Source organism: Ixodes scapularis, unplaced genomic scaffold, assembly GCF_016920785.2.
Source record: "Ixodes scapularis isolate PalLabHiFi unplaced genomic scaffold, ASM1692078v2 PGA_scaffold13__105_contigs__length_92229423, whole genome shotgun sequence".
NCBI classification, from domain to species: domain Eukaryota; kingdom Metazoa; phylum Arthropoda; class Arachnida; order Ixodida; family Ixodidae; genus Ixodes; species Ixodes scapularis.
In genome coordinates, this window is record NW_024609839.1 from 32,069,602 (window position 1) to 32,086,777 (window position 17,176).

Below are 17,176 nucleotides of genomic sequence, written 5' to 3' on the forward strand. Positions count from 1 at the left end.
CCTTTCTCTGCTGATTCATCAGATTCTCTTAAATGGATGCTTGGGCAAGTTGGGTATTCATCATGTAGGAAATAGCGCCAAATTAAACTCACCCACACTGAAAATACTTGCACACCAGATAAAATATCCCTCACGTCGCAGAAACTTACAACTCAGAATCTATTTTCATCTTCTTCCTTTTTCTTTTACCCGCGTTGAAGTTGATTATATCTCACTTTGTTGTCATCTGTACGAACCAAATGGCAATGTCTATCACACATATAACCCTCAAGTGTCAAGATATAACTCTCTTGTAGTAAGCATTATAGACGGACTACTAACACAAGTATCCCTGATTTTCGTGACGTTAGCTGCCTCAATGATCTCATGTGTTAATAGTTGTCTCCAATTACGGTGCTATTTTTGAAGTCCGCAGTGCACCCACAGCTACGACAGTGAATGCATAAAAGTGCGGAGTTTGCTATTCGGGTGTTGTTGTTATGTTCTTTTAATCTGTCATTTCCACATCTTCGAGTTTGTCCTATGTTACTGTCTGCCGCATGAGAGGGGAAAGGAATAGATCACTCCTTCTGAGGAAGGGATGTATGGGGTTCTATGCTTTTTAGTGCAGCCTATGATAGTTTTTTGTAAGCTGTTAATTTTTTTTACATAAACCTGAGAGTTTGATGGGGGTGGAAAAGACTGCATTGGATGTTTGTACAATTCCCAATCTTCTCAAGGTTATGAGAAATTTTATGAATGTAGGGGATGACTATTGGTCTTTGGTTAGTGTATCTGTCGCATGACTTGCAAGAAGTGGTTTCACCTTTCTTAATCTGTTTGAGGAGAGTTTCGGTGACTGAAGTTAATAGATGTGAAGTATATCCCGCACCTAGTATCCAAGATACTTGTCCTGCAAAGCTTGTAAGGCCTGAATGTGGGCAGGACTTGAAAATAGATTTTTTTAAGCACTGATGGAATGCACCGAATTAAAATTGAGGAGCGGTTTTTTCCCTCTCGGCTCATACGACCAACAGGCATGACGGGGCTGAAGAGTCAATCTTAGGTCCAGAAATCTTAAGAATCCTTGCTCTGAAAGCTCGTGTGTAATCTTCTTAAGATTTCTGGACCTAAGATTGACTCTTCAGCCCCGTCATGCCTGTTGGTCGTATGAGCCGAGAGGGAAAAAATCGCTCCTCAATTTTAATTCGGTGCATTCCATCAGTGCTTAAAAAAATCTATTTTCAAGTCCTGCCCACATTCAGGCCTTACAAGCTTTGCAGGACAAGTATCTTGGATACTAGGTGCGGGATATACTTCACATCTATTAACTTCAGTCACCGAAACTCTCCTCAAACAGATTAAGAAAGGTGAAACCACTTCTTGCAAGTCATGCGACAGATACACTAACCAAAGACCAATAGTCATCCCCTACATTCATAAAATTTCTCATAACCTTGAGAAGATTGGGAATTGTACAAACATCCAATGCAGTCTTTTCCACCCCCATCAAACTCTCAGGTTTATGAAAAAAAAAATTAACAGCTTACAAAAAACTATCATAGGCTGCACTAAAAAGCATAGAACCCCATACATCCCTTCCTCAGAAGGAGTGATCTATTCCTTTCCCCTCTCATGCGGCAGACAGTAACATAGGACAAACTCGAAGATGTGGAAATGACAGATTAAAAGAACATAACAACAACACCCGAATAGCAAACTCCGCACTTTTATGCATTCACTGTCGTAGCTGTGGGTGCACTGCGGACTTCAAAAATAGCACCGTAATTGGAGACAACTATTAACACATGAGATCATTGAGGCAGCTAACGTCACGAAAATCAGGGATACTTGTGTTAGTAGTCCGTCTATAATGCTTACTACAAGAGAGTTATATCTTGACACTCGAGGGTTATATGTGTGATAGACATTGCCATTTGGTTCGTACAGATGACAACAAAGTGAGATATAATCAACTTCAACGCGGGTAAAAGAAAAAGGAAGAAGATGAAAATAGATTCTGAGTTGTAAGTTTCTGCGACGTGAGGGATATTTTATCTGGTGTGCGAGTATTTTCAGTGTGGGTGAGTTTAATTTGGCGCTATTTCCTACACCACTTCAGATTCGCCTTTTATCTGTTTCACTATTTTGAGCCAGTTGTACACAGTTGGACGAAATTAAAATATAGTCACTTTGAGAGTCTTCGTTGTCTGTTCCTTGCCTCTACGTGTTTGCTTTCTATTTAGGGTGTAATTTTTACTCTTGCGGCTCACCCGCAGCACGCCGCTTGCTGCGCCCGCCGTTTCGATCCGGTGCGGCGACCAGCCACGACTTCATGGTGGTTTCAACAGAAGTCTTCGTAGCCATAGAACATGTTGACCTGACAGCATCTATAAAAAAAAGAACATATAACTATTTTTAACATATTTACTATTCAAAAAGCAATAAACATTATAGCCACACTATAAGGAATGTCCTCACTCCTAAGATTTTCAATCTAATGCTGCTCTAGTGCAGAAACCGTGTACAAGTTGCAATACTATCAGTTACATACAAAACAGAAAAGAGGCTGCAGAGACATGTTGGTCATTTAAAGTGCCCTTTTAAGTATGTCCCTTAAGCAAGGTCCAAACCAAGCCTCAAAACAGGAGAAAACGGGTCCCAGAGAAATCCGGAGACAGAGGAGTGACATCAATGTGACGTTTTGCAGCTCCCTCTTTGCGGTCTAGAGTTGAAAATAGCCATCTTTTCCCGGCCCCGGAGAGAACCGCAAAGCGCCACAGAGTCCTGTTGGTCAAGCAGGGGAAGGCGGACCACCCTCCTCGCAAACCTTGAGCGGGGTGGGATGGGGGCGGAGTGTGCTAATTGCTTTTTGGACACTCAACAAAACGTCAAAGGGAGGCTTACCCTAGTGAAAAATGTTATTTTTATAAGTTATTTATTGGTCCAATAAACACATATGATCCAATAAGATCATATAAGAACATATACAAACCGTATAAGAACACACAAGATGTTTCTTATAACTTTAGTTATAAGAACAGTATTTTCACAACTGAAGGAAAAAAGTATTAAAGGGAAGCTACGGAGCTTCTTGGAAAAAATGAGTTAGAAGTGAATTCTAGTGTATTTTTACCCCGTGAACCCGAATACCCAAACCATTTGCTGCGTAAGTATTGTTAAATGCGAGAAAAACGCGAAAGACAGTCGCTGTCCGTGACGTCATCGACGGCTCTTTTGGCTGCCCAAGGCTAGGGAGGCGGGGCTTCAGTCCTATTTTGAAATTGCTCGTATGGCTCTCCGGCGGGTCGCATTGAAATACAATTTTGATATCTGTTAATCTAAAGGCCAAATGAACGCAATTCAAGCGTTTTTTCTCAAATGTAGAAGTGCCCCATCTTCCCTTTAAACAAAATTTATCAACACGCACACCCTGATATCTTGTGCTGCCCAAAAGAATAATCTGAAAATTGCGTTGCAAAAACTAAAGGGTAACCAAAAAAAAAGTTTTTATTAAACAACCTAATTGGGACAAGCATGTCACAAAAATAATTTCCCGCTACAAAAAAAATTGATTTTTTTACAGCAATACTCATTGCGTGAGACCGATCTTAATTTGCGGCTATTTCGTCTGTTTTAAATCGCGTGCAACAAAGTTGTTAAAATATGTCACAGAGTGACGACACTTGGGGAAGTGACCATTTCCCGATCATTATCAAATGGTTCCCCACGGCATATAACCGCCTCCGGAAGCAAGTTCAGGTGACCGATTGGGATAAACTTCGATCATCTCTTAACATCACGGCGCAGAACCCAGAAACAGTTCAGAGAGCCATCAAAGAAGCCATGTTGGAGTGCACCACGACTACCACGGTGCACTGTGATCAACCAACACCTGATCCCCACCTCCTCAGCCTGTGGCAACAGCGACTTGAAGCGGTCACATTGGCCAGCCTTACACTCCGACGACTACCAACTTCAGAACATGTTGTCAGTCCGGCCTTCAGCTTGGTGAGGTCATTCCATAGCGTGAAAAGTCTGCCAGAGAGCCTCAGGGTGCCTCGGGTTACTCAACAAGGCACACCAGTCAAGCCAGCGTTGGCATGTAAGTCGTTTCTCGTGGCGGCGTGCCTTAGCTGCCACGTGGGAAGCCTCTTCCCACGTGGCAGCTAAGGCACGCTGCCACGAGAAACGACTTACACGCCAACGCTGGCTTGACTGGTATGCCTCGTTGAGTAACCACGTGGGAAGCCTCTTCCCACGTGGCAGCTAAGGCACGCCGCCACGAGAAAAGACTTACACGCCAACGCTGGCTTGACTGGTGTGCCTTGTTGAGTAACCCGAAGCACCCTGAGGCTCTCTGGCGGACTTTTCACGCTATGGAACGACCTCACCAAGCTGAAGGCCGGACTGGCAACATTCAGTTGCGTCTGGGGCTCACCGACGATAAGTTTGCGGCGCGCGCGGCGGATACCTTTTTCCCTCGGCATGCCAGCCCGTCGGTCCCGCGCCCTGTCACGGCTATGCCAGACACTACTGGCATCACTATGCCCCTCACTCTGGCTGAGCTCCAAGACGCCATCCAGAGTCCTAGTCGCCGCTCCAAAACATGACGGTCTCCCGTACGAGGTGTACAAGAACCTCGAGGGAGAAGCAGTCACAGACCTGCTAGCTATGATCAATAAGATCTGGGAAGCCGGCGAGCTCCCCACATCATGGAAACACTCGATTGTAGTGCCACTTCCCAAACCGGGCAAGGCACCGACCGGCCTCACAGCTCTGCGGCCTATATCACTGACTCCCACCATCTGCAAAATCTATGAGTGGATGATGGCTAAACGTATCTCTTGGTGGCTGGAGGCCCACTGTCTCTATCATTCCAACCAAATTGGATTCCGGCAACACCTTGGAACGGAAGATGGGCTCGACCGCCTTGCAAAGGAAGTCCTACATCTGTCACCCTATGGCCACTTGGTTTGCACACTTGTAGCTACTGACATAACAAAGGAATATGACAATATCGCTCACGCCCCACTGTTGGAGGCAATGGTGGTTCTCGGCCTCCCACCTCGTGTCATAAATGCTGTCCACGCCTCCATTATCGACAGAACTTTCGCCGTACGCCTATCATATGGCGAGTCGCCAAATTTCCCATCAAACTGTGGCGTGCCCCAAGGCTCAGTACTTGCATCACTCCTATTTAACATTGCATTCCTTCCCCTGGCCTGGGCTTTCGCTGATATACAACACCTTCATTTTTTATTATACGCTGATGATGTCACAATGTGGTCAGTTCCCCCATCCCTAGAGGTGCAACAAAATGCCTTACAGGACGGGCTGAATAAACTAGACTGCCATACAAAGACCTTTGGCCTAACGGTGTTTCCCGAGAAATCGCAATTCCTTCATGTGTGCAACAACGCTGCCCGGAAGAAACTGCCATTGACTCCCATACCCCTCAGAATAGGGTCGACACAGCTTGCGATGGTTACACAAACCAAGATCTTGGGACTCCTCATCCACCAGTCCGGCTGAGCCAAGCAGTGGCTTCAAGCGGCACGCAAGACGGCGGCGTCTACAACACACCTCACCCGTCGCATCTTTAAAAGATGAGACGAAGTGGGTACTGAGGTAGCCGAACGCCTAGTTAAGTCCGTCTCTCTACTTCGCTTGATATACCAAACTCAGTTCCAGCGTCTCACTGCATATCAGTGGAAGACTATCGAAATCGTCATTAGAGATGCCATTCGCGGGATTACTGGTCTCCCTCGGCATACACCTACCTGGCACCTTTACGGGTATGCACAACTAAACTCTAATGAACATATATTAGCACTGAACGCAGAGAAGCTCGCAATTTGAAGCATACCACCACTCCTATGTACGAGGAACCTCCCCGCTGTTTTCCGTACGTTGGGGCTCCCCCGCCGCCATGGTACTACACTACGATTATTACCAACAAGCCTGCTACCGTCCGCACACGCCCGCTCGGACGAGTTGTGTTAGATCTCTATGCCGTCGGAGCAACGTACCGACATGGCATCGCTACCACAGTCCATTGACCATCTCAGCCTTCCATTGACACATTGGCGTTCTATGCCAAACCATAGCCTTCTTTATACTGAAAATGCCTGCCCAATGGTTTCTTCGTCATCGTCGTGCTTACTTCACAGATTTGCTACTAGGGGTGCCAAAACCCCATACAGAAATGCAGACGACGCTTGTTCGCTGCCTGCGGCTACAGTTCACTGCAGCTAGCGTAAGCTTAGTTATCCGTTAAGCTACATGATAATGTAAGTTTCCTATGTTAAGTTACGCTGTAACGTGACCTTGCGTGATCAAATAGGTCACTTGATCACGTAATTTTTTTTTGTGACACGAGTAACTGCTTTCGGTCGTCGTTCGGCCGGCAGATAGAGCGCTTAGCGATTGCCGGCGTAGCTCAATAGCACGAGGCTGTCTGCGGCTCGTGGCACGCACACCGCGACGCCACACGTACACGTGCGGTCATTTCATTTCATTTATTGATCGTGGGCACATCAGCACCTTGTACTTAGTCCTGACACCTTGTGCTGCATTCTAACTCGCATGATACCTTACTGTTGTGTGCCTATGTGCAACTCGGACTCGCGAGTTGCACTTCCTATTGGTCATTAAGCAGGCTTTTATGGCTCCTTGTAATTCCCTCCTTGGGCACCAGGACAGGGGAGGACTATACTATCCATCAGAGAAGCTAGCGAGGGTGTTGTGTGCGCTGGAAGAACTTCGTAGAGATTTTACAGAAAAAACGAAATATGCTGAAAAAGCCGTTGCATGCAGCTGGTGATACTGCGGTGGATACACTTATACACCATGGCGCTCTAAAATACGCAAAGGTAGAGAAAGATGTCAATCATTATAAAGGTTTCCTGCAACTAGGTATTAGGTATTTCAGGTCAATTTTTACAAACTACTCGGCGTCCCTGACTGACGAGCATGACCCCAAGAAGATCTTCGCCAGCAAGCCACTATGTACGAAGTCGTTAAAACTCTAGAACTGCATACGTGAAAAACAGTGCGGACCACAAGAGACCGGTCAAAAACATCAAGGGGCTGTGCGCTTAAAAAACAAAGTGAAAATGTATATCAAGATCCCCGGTCAGAGTGCTGCCGACGGGTGCGCAGGTTTTCGGTCAGCGGGGACGCGTTCGCGGTCCTGAGAAAAACCACTTGACTGCCGCATGTAGTCCACGGGCCGTGTGTTTTGCGGCTCTGCTCCAGTAGCAATAAAACACTAAGTGGTCGCTGTATCAACGTTTTGGAAGTCCGCCAGCCTGTCTGTCTCCTTTTTAATTGGCATTGACTATTTCTGTTGTCGATATGACAACCACCAGAGGTCTGGTAACATTTCAGCATAGAAACAAAACCAAGACGTGAAAGCTAAAAGGAAAGTATAAGACTTCTTTTATATATGAAATTTATACTGACGGTGCCCTGCGCCTGCTATGTAGCATGGGTTACGAATGTATTCAATTCACAAATGGCATCACAGTGGACTGGCAGCAGGAAGCGAAGAGTCGTGTGCATTTTTTTGTATGGAGTTTTGGCGCCTCTAGTAGCAAATATGTGAAGCAGGTGCAACGACGACGAAGCATGGGGAAGCCAACCACTGGGCAGGCATTATCAGTATAAAGGAGGCTATGGCCAAACAGTTGAACAATCCCCTCATCGCGGAGTTATATGGTATTCGGGACGCCATACAGGCACTAACGCTGATGCCCAATGTCACTCGGGTGCGTGTTCACATGGATTGTGCCTCTGACATCCGACACCTCAACTCAACGCGATCTCTGCTACATATCTGCCATGACATTCATGCCTTGCATTGTACATCTGGTAAAGAAGTACGGGATTTCTCGACCACTGGCCATCTGCACTGTACTCACCAGGACGAAACACACCAGGTCGCTCGAGCCCTGATTGAACGTCCCCCCTCCCCTTAATCCCGCCCCATACTGGAAGAGCCGGAGGCCTCACTCGTCGTGGGCAAGGCCCGCATAAGGGTCGCTACGCGTGCGCTCCTTCCCGCGTCCCCACATCCCCTCCCGGCAGGCCTGCCCCGGCGGGAGGAGGTCCTCCTCGCAAAGATCCGGACGCAAAGATCCGGACCCCAGCAGTCTTGGCCTCCTGGGGCTGAGGCCCCAATGATTCCAGCCTGGCGTGCCCCTACTGCTCTGCCAGGCCGTCCGCAGTTGGCCTCCGACACATTCTCTGGAATTGCCCAAATCTTCAGCACCGCCTCCTTCCCCTGACTCAGGCACGAGACCTCAACCTGGCCTCCCCTGAGGACTACTACAAATAGACCAGAGTGAATGCGCAAGCCGGAGCCCTTTTGGGCTTTATACGGGATGCACAAATAGCGCACCTAATCTAAACTATCAAGCTATGCTTGTTGCACGAATAAATACAAAAAAAAACTGTTGTGATATGTTTTCATTTCCTTTTGAGCAGCATTTTTTTATGTTTAAAGAATAACCCATGTGATGAGAGTTATTATTAGGGGCGAAGCTCCTTAGGGTCTAGCCTTGTCCGTGCAGCGTCCGTGCTCACATCGCTCTTGCTGGTGTTCGTGTTTGTGATCGTGCTCATGAGCTCACATGCTTCTGTAAAGCAAAAAAAAAAAAAAAAGACGAAAGAAAAATGTTTGCACAGTCTACACGATTCGAACCTGTGCAGGGAGACCCCAGTGGATTTCTAGTCCATCGCCTTAACCACTCGGCCACGACTGCAGGACGAGTGGGGGCTTTGAGATGTGGTAGTAACTCAAGAGCTGGGGTTTCTGTCATGAATAAAACGTTGCATGTAGCCGCTCAACGTCTATACAGGAGAGGGCGCTGTGGTCAAATGCTCAAATGCGTATATAACCACATTCCATACCACACATTCTCTTTCTGAGGTGGATGAAAACGAACGAAAGGCTTGGCATGCTGCGGCTCATTGCCTACGCAGACCACCAGAGCTTCGTCCCAATCAACATCATTCACCACATGGAGATGTGGTCATTTTTTTATTCTTTACGAAGGCTGTGTTCCAAAATTTACTCGATTTGACTCCGGAGTAAAAGTTTCGTACCGTGGCGTTCCAAAACTTACTCGAGCTTACTCGATGACGTCAGAACTCGCGTTCCAGAAGCGGGTTGTTCACTCCGGAGTAATTACTCGCGCTACCCTCCTCGATCGGGGGGTAAAGTCGGATCAAATCGAGTAAATACGTCACGTGATCTGTTCGTCGTCTGCTTTCTGCGCCGACAGCCGTCAAAGCTCGCTTGCTACGTTGGTTTTGGTGGCGGACGTTCGAAATGACAAAGAATTAGGTGCAGCATGTGTGGTTATTGCGATTTGCTGTTGTCAACGCAGGAATTGACTGCATTACATCCAGACCGTCCACCTTCCCCGGGAACGTGTACTTGTTATTATCTGAGTGCGAGCGTAAACAGGAGCTTCTCCGCATCCTCGTCCTCGGCGTTGGGGGATGCCGTAATCTCACGTTCAAGGCCGAAAATGTTCGAACTCGTTATATGATAATGTAATATTTTTGTTTCCTCCAGAGTGTGTGTAATGAGAGGATAACGTTTGTAAAGCAGTGAAGGCTTCGAAAATTTCACTGTAATCACATTCGCGTCAAAGCGAACGTGAGTTTCATAATCTGGAGAAAGCACCCTCGCGCTGGACCGCTACACCGTGTGGAATATATTTCTGCAAAACATAATCGGTGCAAATTACAATGCGTTTAGGGCACCGTGACTAGAATTGCAGCGATCGCGCTGATTAATAAAAACACATTTTTTTATATCTAGCTGTAAGGAGTAAGTAATTTTGATCTCAATATACAGCTCAAAACGAAGGTGAGTAAAAGGAGCTGGTGGATCCACCTCAAAATACACCGCGTCGTCATTAACATTACCGTTCTTCGATTGCTTTCTCCATGATCAAAAGGATCGTCTGCTATTTTCTGCCATCGCTGCTGCGTTTTCTTTTTGCCGTCGCCCAAGACGAAGCCAATCCGCGTAGTATCCAGGTGATTATCCTGGCCGTTCCAAAATCGAGTCGCGGATCGTTTACTCGCGATGTCACGTGGTACTACCCGCTGACGTAGGAGGCAGGTTACTCGGGTAAGATTTGGAACATAGCCAAAAGGTTTGCAAGACGGGCGCTGTCGTTTGGGTTCATACCATGACAAAAAAAAAAAAGCTGAGTCATTTTTTCTATGGTTGGCGCCGTCTCTGCTCCCACCTGTCTCGCCTACCTCGACTAGTCGTTTTGCCAAAGTGATCAGTGTTTGCTGTTGACCCAGGTGCTTGAGCGAGACTTCCGGAAGTGAAGTCGTGTGTTTTTAGCAGCTGTCGCAGGTGTTAGTGATAGGAAGTGATGCGAGGTTTTGGCTTTCATAGCAGTTTGGTATTTTCGTTTTCCTGGGGTGTTCTCTTTGCTTTCTTAGTGTGCTTTTCTTTATTTTTGCTTGCACGTGAAAATCTCGATTTTTTGGAGATGTGCTGTGTAATGTTCTGCCAGATTAGTGATCGCAACAACGATCAGCAGGTGTCGTCCAAGCACGCCGAAGGCTTGGGAGGCTCAGGCAATGCGCCATCTTCATTGCTGCGAGCCGTCCTCCGCGGTGTATCTTCATATGGCAGAAGACCCAGTTGCTAGCAGCGGCCAAGAAGCTGACGCATTCATTCAGGGCCCAGTTTGTGCGCAGTTTACACAGAAGACAGAAGCTCCAAAAGGCTGTGGTACGCACACAAGATGCACCGAAAGTCGAGACGCTGCGTACGTCGTTCAACTCTACAGCCAGGTCCATCCAAGAGCGAATACAAAAGCGAGGGGCAGGGCATACTTCTCCTCCGCCCCGGGTGAAAGAGCGGGTTTCAAATGTGGAGAGTTTGACTTCAACTAAATTGCTTCCCGTGGCGTAAATATTGCTAAAAAATTAATTTTTCTTTGCGGAAAGTTAGTTTTGTGTCATGCTTCTCGAAATTCAGCTGTCCAAAAAAAAAAAACTTTTTTGTCTTTGCAGTTACCCTTTAAGCTAAAATATTTCCACTCACAGTGAAAAGTATGTTTTGTTTGATTGCAACGGTCCATATTTTATTAAAGGTGTCCAAGTCAAAAACATAAAAATCGACTGCAGCAGACCCCAATGCATCAAAGGGAAATAGGCAGCAGTAAATCTTTTTTTGGCTTATTGTTTCCAGTCTATACTTACTCTTATACTAACATGTTCCTACACAAAATTGGGACATTATGTTGTTTTTCTCGACCGTTTGGAGTTGCAGGCTTTTTGCATTGTGTGGCCGTCTTCACAAAAAAAAAAAATGGCTTCCCACAACCCTTTTGCATGACACAGTATGATTTGCAAATAATTATGATAGGTAATTTCCCAACTTTTGACAAGCAATTTTTGCTTGCGATATTTTGCCATCAGAGAAATGGCATACTATCAAGATTCACACGCTTACCAGCAGCCTCCGCGCTTCCCTCCACCCCGTAGTTCGGAAGTGCCATATTTTGCGTAATGAATGTTACAACATTGTGAAATGCAACAGATTTTGAAGAATCTGGTATTTCTTGTGGGTTATTGCAGAGAAGGCGTCGTGGTAATCGAGCTTTCAGTTGCACGTCAAAAGATCCCCAGGTGGTCCAAAGTAATCCCCAGTCCTCCGGTGGGGCGCGCCAGATGCCCGTCGTTGGTTTGGCACGTAAAACCCCCAAATTTGACTTTATATTTCTTGCGGGACGCGGGACACGAGCCCTCCATGCGGCACAGTCCCGGGAGTCACGGGACAGGTGGTCACCCTACTCGAGGCGGTTCAATAAACATACTTGGAACCTTTTTTTAAGGTAGCAACAATACGATCAGGGGTGTGACATCTGCGTCAATTGTGCCATTTTGATACAAACCCAATTTACTGCGCCTAGTTGTGCCAAAAACGCGAAATTGGTCGAAATTGCGCCACACTGCGCCAAAAGTAATTTAAAAACTAACAAAAAGTTAGTGGCGGCGCTAGATTTAGCGGGAAACGAGAGCTTGGTTGGCAACACTCAATCTCGTCGTAGTAAAGTACACGGCACGTGTACAGGGTGGCGCAAGCAACCGCCGGATTCAAAGCTTTCAGCTGTAGTACCCTTCTATACCTATGATACGTGCTATTTTCTCCCCTCTTCCTACTACTTTACGCTGTCATTTGTGACTGCATGCTACCGGTGCGCTGTCACGCTGTCTTGCTGTCTGGCCGCGAGAGGTACGCTGCACAGGCTATCAAGATGAGCTAACAAAAATATTCCTTTCGTTTTGAGAGTAAACCTTTTCCTAAAAGTGTCATTGAGCACCTCCATTGTGTAATTGTTCGTTCGAGTCCGTAATCTTCTCGTCAAAATGAATGGCGCCGTTGCTGCGAGTACTTTCGGTTATCACTAGGGTGACCAGACGTCCCGTTTTGCCTGGGACAATCCCGTTTTTGAGGCCCGATTCTGCCGTCCCGTTTTTTTGTCCCAATAAAGAACCATGTCCCGTTTACGCAGGAGCGCATAGTTTCGAAATTGGCACCAAGCGAATTGAAGCAAAATGAAACTATGCTTACTCGTTACAAGCATATTTTACAAAAATTAGCCGTGGGTGATTTAAAATATTCACGCACAGAGTAATATATAAAACTGTTCTTGCCCACAAACCATATTTCTCTCGCGAAGATGCATGTGTAGAAATGTTTTTCAGTTACTGGATATAGCACTCATGTGCGGTTGAACTTCTCATATAAGTGCGCTGACTTTTACAACGGAGTCTTGCAGGATAAAGTCCTGCTTAGGAAACTTCAGCCGATGGCAAAATACGCCCACACCAACTAAGGACCCGAAGCAGGACCTTCCAAATGAGTGCATGCAACGGAACTTTGAATGTGACTGTTCCCTAAGCCGGACTTAGTGCAGTATGGTACCGTTTTGAAATAAGAGCAGTTATTCTATTAAGGGGAGACGCGGGTCCTAAAATAGTCAAAAAACGCAAAATTTCACGTTTTTCAAAATTCACATATTTCGATTAATTGTAGTCTAAGGAACCTGCCTGCAAAGTTTCACTGTCGAATTCAATGTCTAAGCATGCGAAAAATTACGTTTACGATGTCCCCGCATAGCCCTAACACAGCGAGTTCAATGAAAACAAGTGGAACTTCGTGCCCCGCGCGTTTCGCGATCGCTCGTCGGGTCGCAGCCATCTTGGTCTTGTTGAAAAGCCGCTTATTTTCCCCACGTCCCCATGCTATTCGTTATCGCGACAACATCGGGGAACGTCCGCATTCCGCGGGTTTCGAAGGCACCAATTGCGATCGCTCATTGGCCGGCTAGCAAGGTGCCCGTACGTCAGAGCACGCGCGGCGCCTAGCGCCCCTGCTATTGGCCTAAACGCGCCCCTCCGCTCTTTTTCTCCTTTCCTCCTTTCCGTTCCCGCGCTGGCGAGAGGTGCGTCGTCTGCTCCTGGGCCCGTCTCCTTAGGCTTGTCTGCTTTGTTTCCTCCGTGGTCGAGCGCAGGTTTTGGTTCCCGTTTGCGTGCTTGCGTTGAACATTGTTGGTTCGTTTTCCTACAAAGTCGCGCGTGTTTTGTTTTGTTTCGCTTCGAGTTCTCGAGATGCCGGACGACGCTCGGTTGAAATTGAGCACGCGGCAAGCGTTCGGAAGGAAGAGGAAGCGACCGTGGGACAAGAAGCCGAAGCTGTCTGCTGCAAGTGCGCCACCGCGATCGGCACCGCCGGATGCCTTGGATCTTCCGGAAACATCAGCCGGGGACATCGTGACTCCATCCAGCAGCGGCAGTTTGTCGAGCTTTGCGAGCGCGGATCGTGTCGACACCGCATATTACTCCACGGCAGAGCAGGCGCAACGAGTCGCACGATCGGACGAATGCAAGCGTGCGCTATCGGAAAAGTCGGCGACCCAGCGCAAATTCGACCTTCTCGGCGTCACCACAGGAGGCCAGACGCGCGACGCTGGGACACAGTTCATTGTAGTGGACGTGAAAGCTTTCAACGACCTCTTCGCGCAGGCGAAGTGCGGAAGCTGCGGTGCGGGAACCCTGACACTTAGCAAGGCCACGGACAAGGAGTATGGCTTGGCAGTCAAGCTTCTGCTCGCCTGTGCCACATGCGAGTTCGAGAAGAAGCAGTTTTCTTCACCAAGAGTTGCCGGAACGGCGAAGATCACTCCTTTCGAAGTGAACATGAGGGCAAGAAAGGGAATTCAGTCAATTGGGAAAGGAGTCACTGCCCTCGCAGACTTCTGTGCGTCCATGAACTGGTCCCACCACGGCCTGCATCACAAGACCTTCCAGGGACACCTGAAGACCCATGTGCAAGCCTGCGAAAAGTCAGCAAGCGCAAGTGAAGCTGCCAGCACAGAAGTTGTCAAGAGACTGTATGCAGACTTCTTGAACCCTGTCGGCAACATCGACGTGATCTTTGACGGATCTTGGATGACGAGAGGACGCAGCTCCCACATTGGTGTGGGCTGCATTGTCGAGCTGTATTCCGGCCTAGTTCTTGACCATGTGGTGTACTCCAACTTTTGCCTAGGGTGTGCCCTGGGACCGGAGCCGGAGGAAGAGAGGTACGGCGACTGGTATGCAGCCCACGAGTGCCAGAGGAACATAGATTGCAATTCAGGTCGGATGGAAGTGGAGGCTGCATTGACCATGTTTCAAAGATCCCTGGCCAAGCACGGACTGAGGTACACCATAGTTCTCTCGGATGGAGATAGCCAAACCTTTCATGCGTTGACCGAGGCAAAAGTCTACGGCTTCGTCGAGGTCGAGAAAAAGGACTGCGTCAATCATGTGCACAAGCGGACGGGGGCTGCGTTGCGCAACCTCCTTGAGAAAAAGAAGGCTCAGGGTGAAGCACTCGGCGGAAAGGGCAGACTGACGCAGGACCGAATCAAGAAGATTCAAAACTACTACAGCTATGCCCTCAGGAGCAACAGTAACAATGTGCCAGGGATGAAGAGGGCAGTGGAAGCCACCCTCTTGCACATGACGTCTACGGACAGTGCCCCAGACCACAGGAAGTGCCCCAACGGAGCTGAATCGTGGTGCAAATTCAACAGAGCCCTGGCAAATGGCGAGTGTCCACCTGCGCACAAGAACCCTCTTCCAGATTGTGTGCGGGCCGCCCTCGAGCCAGTGTTTGCAAGGCTCAGTGATGAAAACTTGCTGGCACGGTGCAGCGAAGGCAAGACACAAAATGCCAGCGAGAGCCTGCATTCGGTCATCTGGACGCAAACCTCGAAGAACGCCAATGCCTCCCTGGACAGCGTCAAGAGGGCTGCTGCCGAAGCTGTTGCCGTCTACAATCAGGGCAGGCGGGCAATGAGCGAGTCCGTTGCTGCGAGCCTGGGCTATGCTGCCGGTGACTGCCTTGTACGCCGCAGCATGGAGAAGGACAATCTGCATTTGCGTAAGGCCAACGCTACCCACCAGAGCAGCAGCAATGCAAAGCAGAGGTTCTCCAGGCAACACCAAACCGGAACAGCTGGGGACTACAGTCCTGGACAGCTGTGAGGGGGCTCCCCTTTCAAGTGCTACACGAACAAAGGCCCTTTTCAGGGCCAAACAAAATCTGCTTTCGGAACGTGCAACCCTCGGTGCCTCCTCCCGTTGTCCCTTATAGAGTCTACTCATTCTTTTATAACTTTATTTTACATTGCAGACATTATTTATCAGTTTTATATTATTTTTTAAAGGTTCTTGTGAACGGATTGCAGAATTTTTCATCTGAATTTGTTCAGATAGAACTATGCTCCATATTGCTGAACATTATTGCATGGGATCCCTTACTCAATTTTATGCAATGAGTGTCAAAACTGCAACTGCAATTTTTTCAGCCTCGCATTTTTCGTCTGCATGCCTAGCCTTACGGTTGTTTTCATGACATTATTCTTCAAGGATTTCTATAAACTTTATACCGTTGAATTCAGAAAGAAGTGAACTGCAGGCTGATGGTATTTTTGTATGACAGTATGGGCCCAAAATTTTATTATTAGTGATAGTGTGACCTCGTTAGGCTTTGTAAATAGTGTAGTTGACCTAATTAGAGTATTTTTATACAATGATCTATCTTTACGAAAATATAAACAGCATCATCTTGCACGGCAGGTCTTTAGCTACAAATCCATATCACTTATGCAAAAAAATTCGTATTAGAATGTTCCTTAATGAGTCGTAAAAAATGACCTAATTAGGCTTCATTATTTTCTTCGTAACTCAAAAAGTAACTGAGATATTGCAGAACTAATTGAATATTTGAAAAGAGGAAGCCAAAACACATATACACACTGATTTTAATTATAATCCATTAATAAACAAAAAAAGTCGATTTTAGAACCAGTGTCTTGCCTTAAACCTTTTCTCCCAATCTCAATCTTTAGTAGCCCCCCCCCCCCCCCCCCCCCCTTCCTCGTTGGGATGTCCCGTTTTCTACCTTGTGGAATATGGTCACCCTAGTTATCACACACATGCTTCCAGTGCGTGAGCAATCGAATGAACCGGTCACACCCGTATTTGGCGTGCATGTGCTGCTCATAATTTTCCTATCATTTCACTATTTACCTTGTGACTCACTTTTGTGGGGAGTTTTTTTTTCTCTACCTGCACGGTGCTTTCTACGAGCATCCGATCGATGTCTGGTTGTAGTAAACCGTGGTTCCCTGTTCATGCTCTCGAATCACCGCTTTAAAAGATTCTGCACTACAATTGCGCTTTGGCACCAGCTCGTATAAGCTTGAGGTACCTGGTGCCCACCTAACTTTGCAGCAAGCCTGTGTTTCTTGTCCTCATCTGTGCGCATTAGACTCGCGTGGGTTTTTTTTTTTTTTTTTTTTGGTACGTAATGGCACTGACAACTTATTGGAACCAGGGTGGGAAAAAATACCGATATAACATTTTTCGGCTCCAAAAATTGCTCCAAAACTTGTTTCACCTTTCTCTCCCCTATACAATCACACACTGCCTGAAAGCGATGTTTGCATAGAACAGAAAAATAGACAAGATGCATTCACATGATGGAATCAAGGGAAATAGCTACAAAACCTTCCTATCAGCTACAAGTTGCTAAATTAGCTCTTGCTATAAAATCTGGCTTCAAACCTTGCTCCTTTAGCATATTCTGGCTAGTACC

At 47.1% G+C, this 17,176-nt stretch overlaps 1 protein-coding gene across 1 annotated transcript in view; it reads right to left on the reverse strand.

Annotated features, from left to right (window-relative positions):
- Positions 1-2,097: 2,097 nt before the first annotated feature.
- The window catches only part of LOC115317165, a gene marked incomplete at its 5' end in the record, with an annotated part of 30,417 nt that continues 15,338 nt past the window's right edge, over positions 2,098-17,176 (reverse strand). Inside the window, one exon of the mRNA XM_029976756.4 lies at positions 2,098-2,369. Coding sequence (XP_029832616.4) covers positions 2,236-2,369 — 134 coding nt within the window. The remainder of the gene's footprint in view (positions 2,370-17,176) is intronic.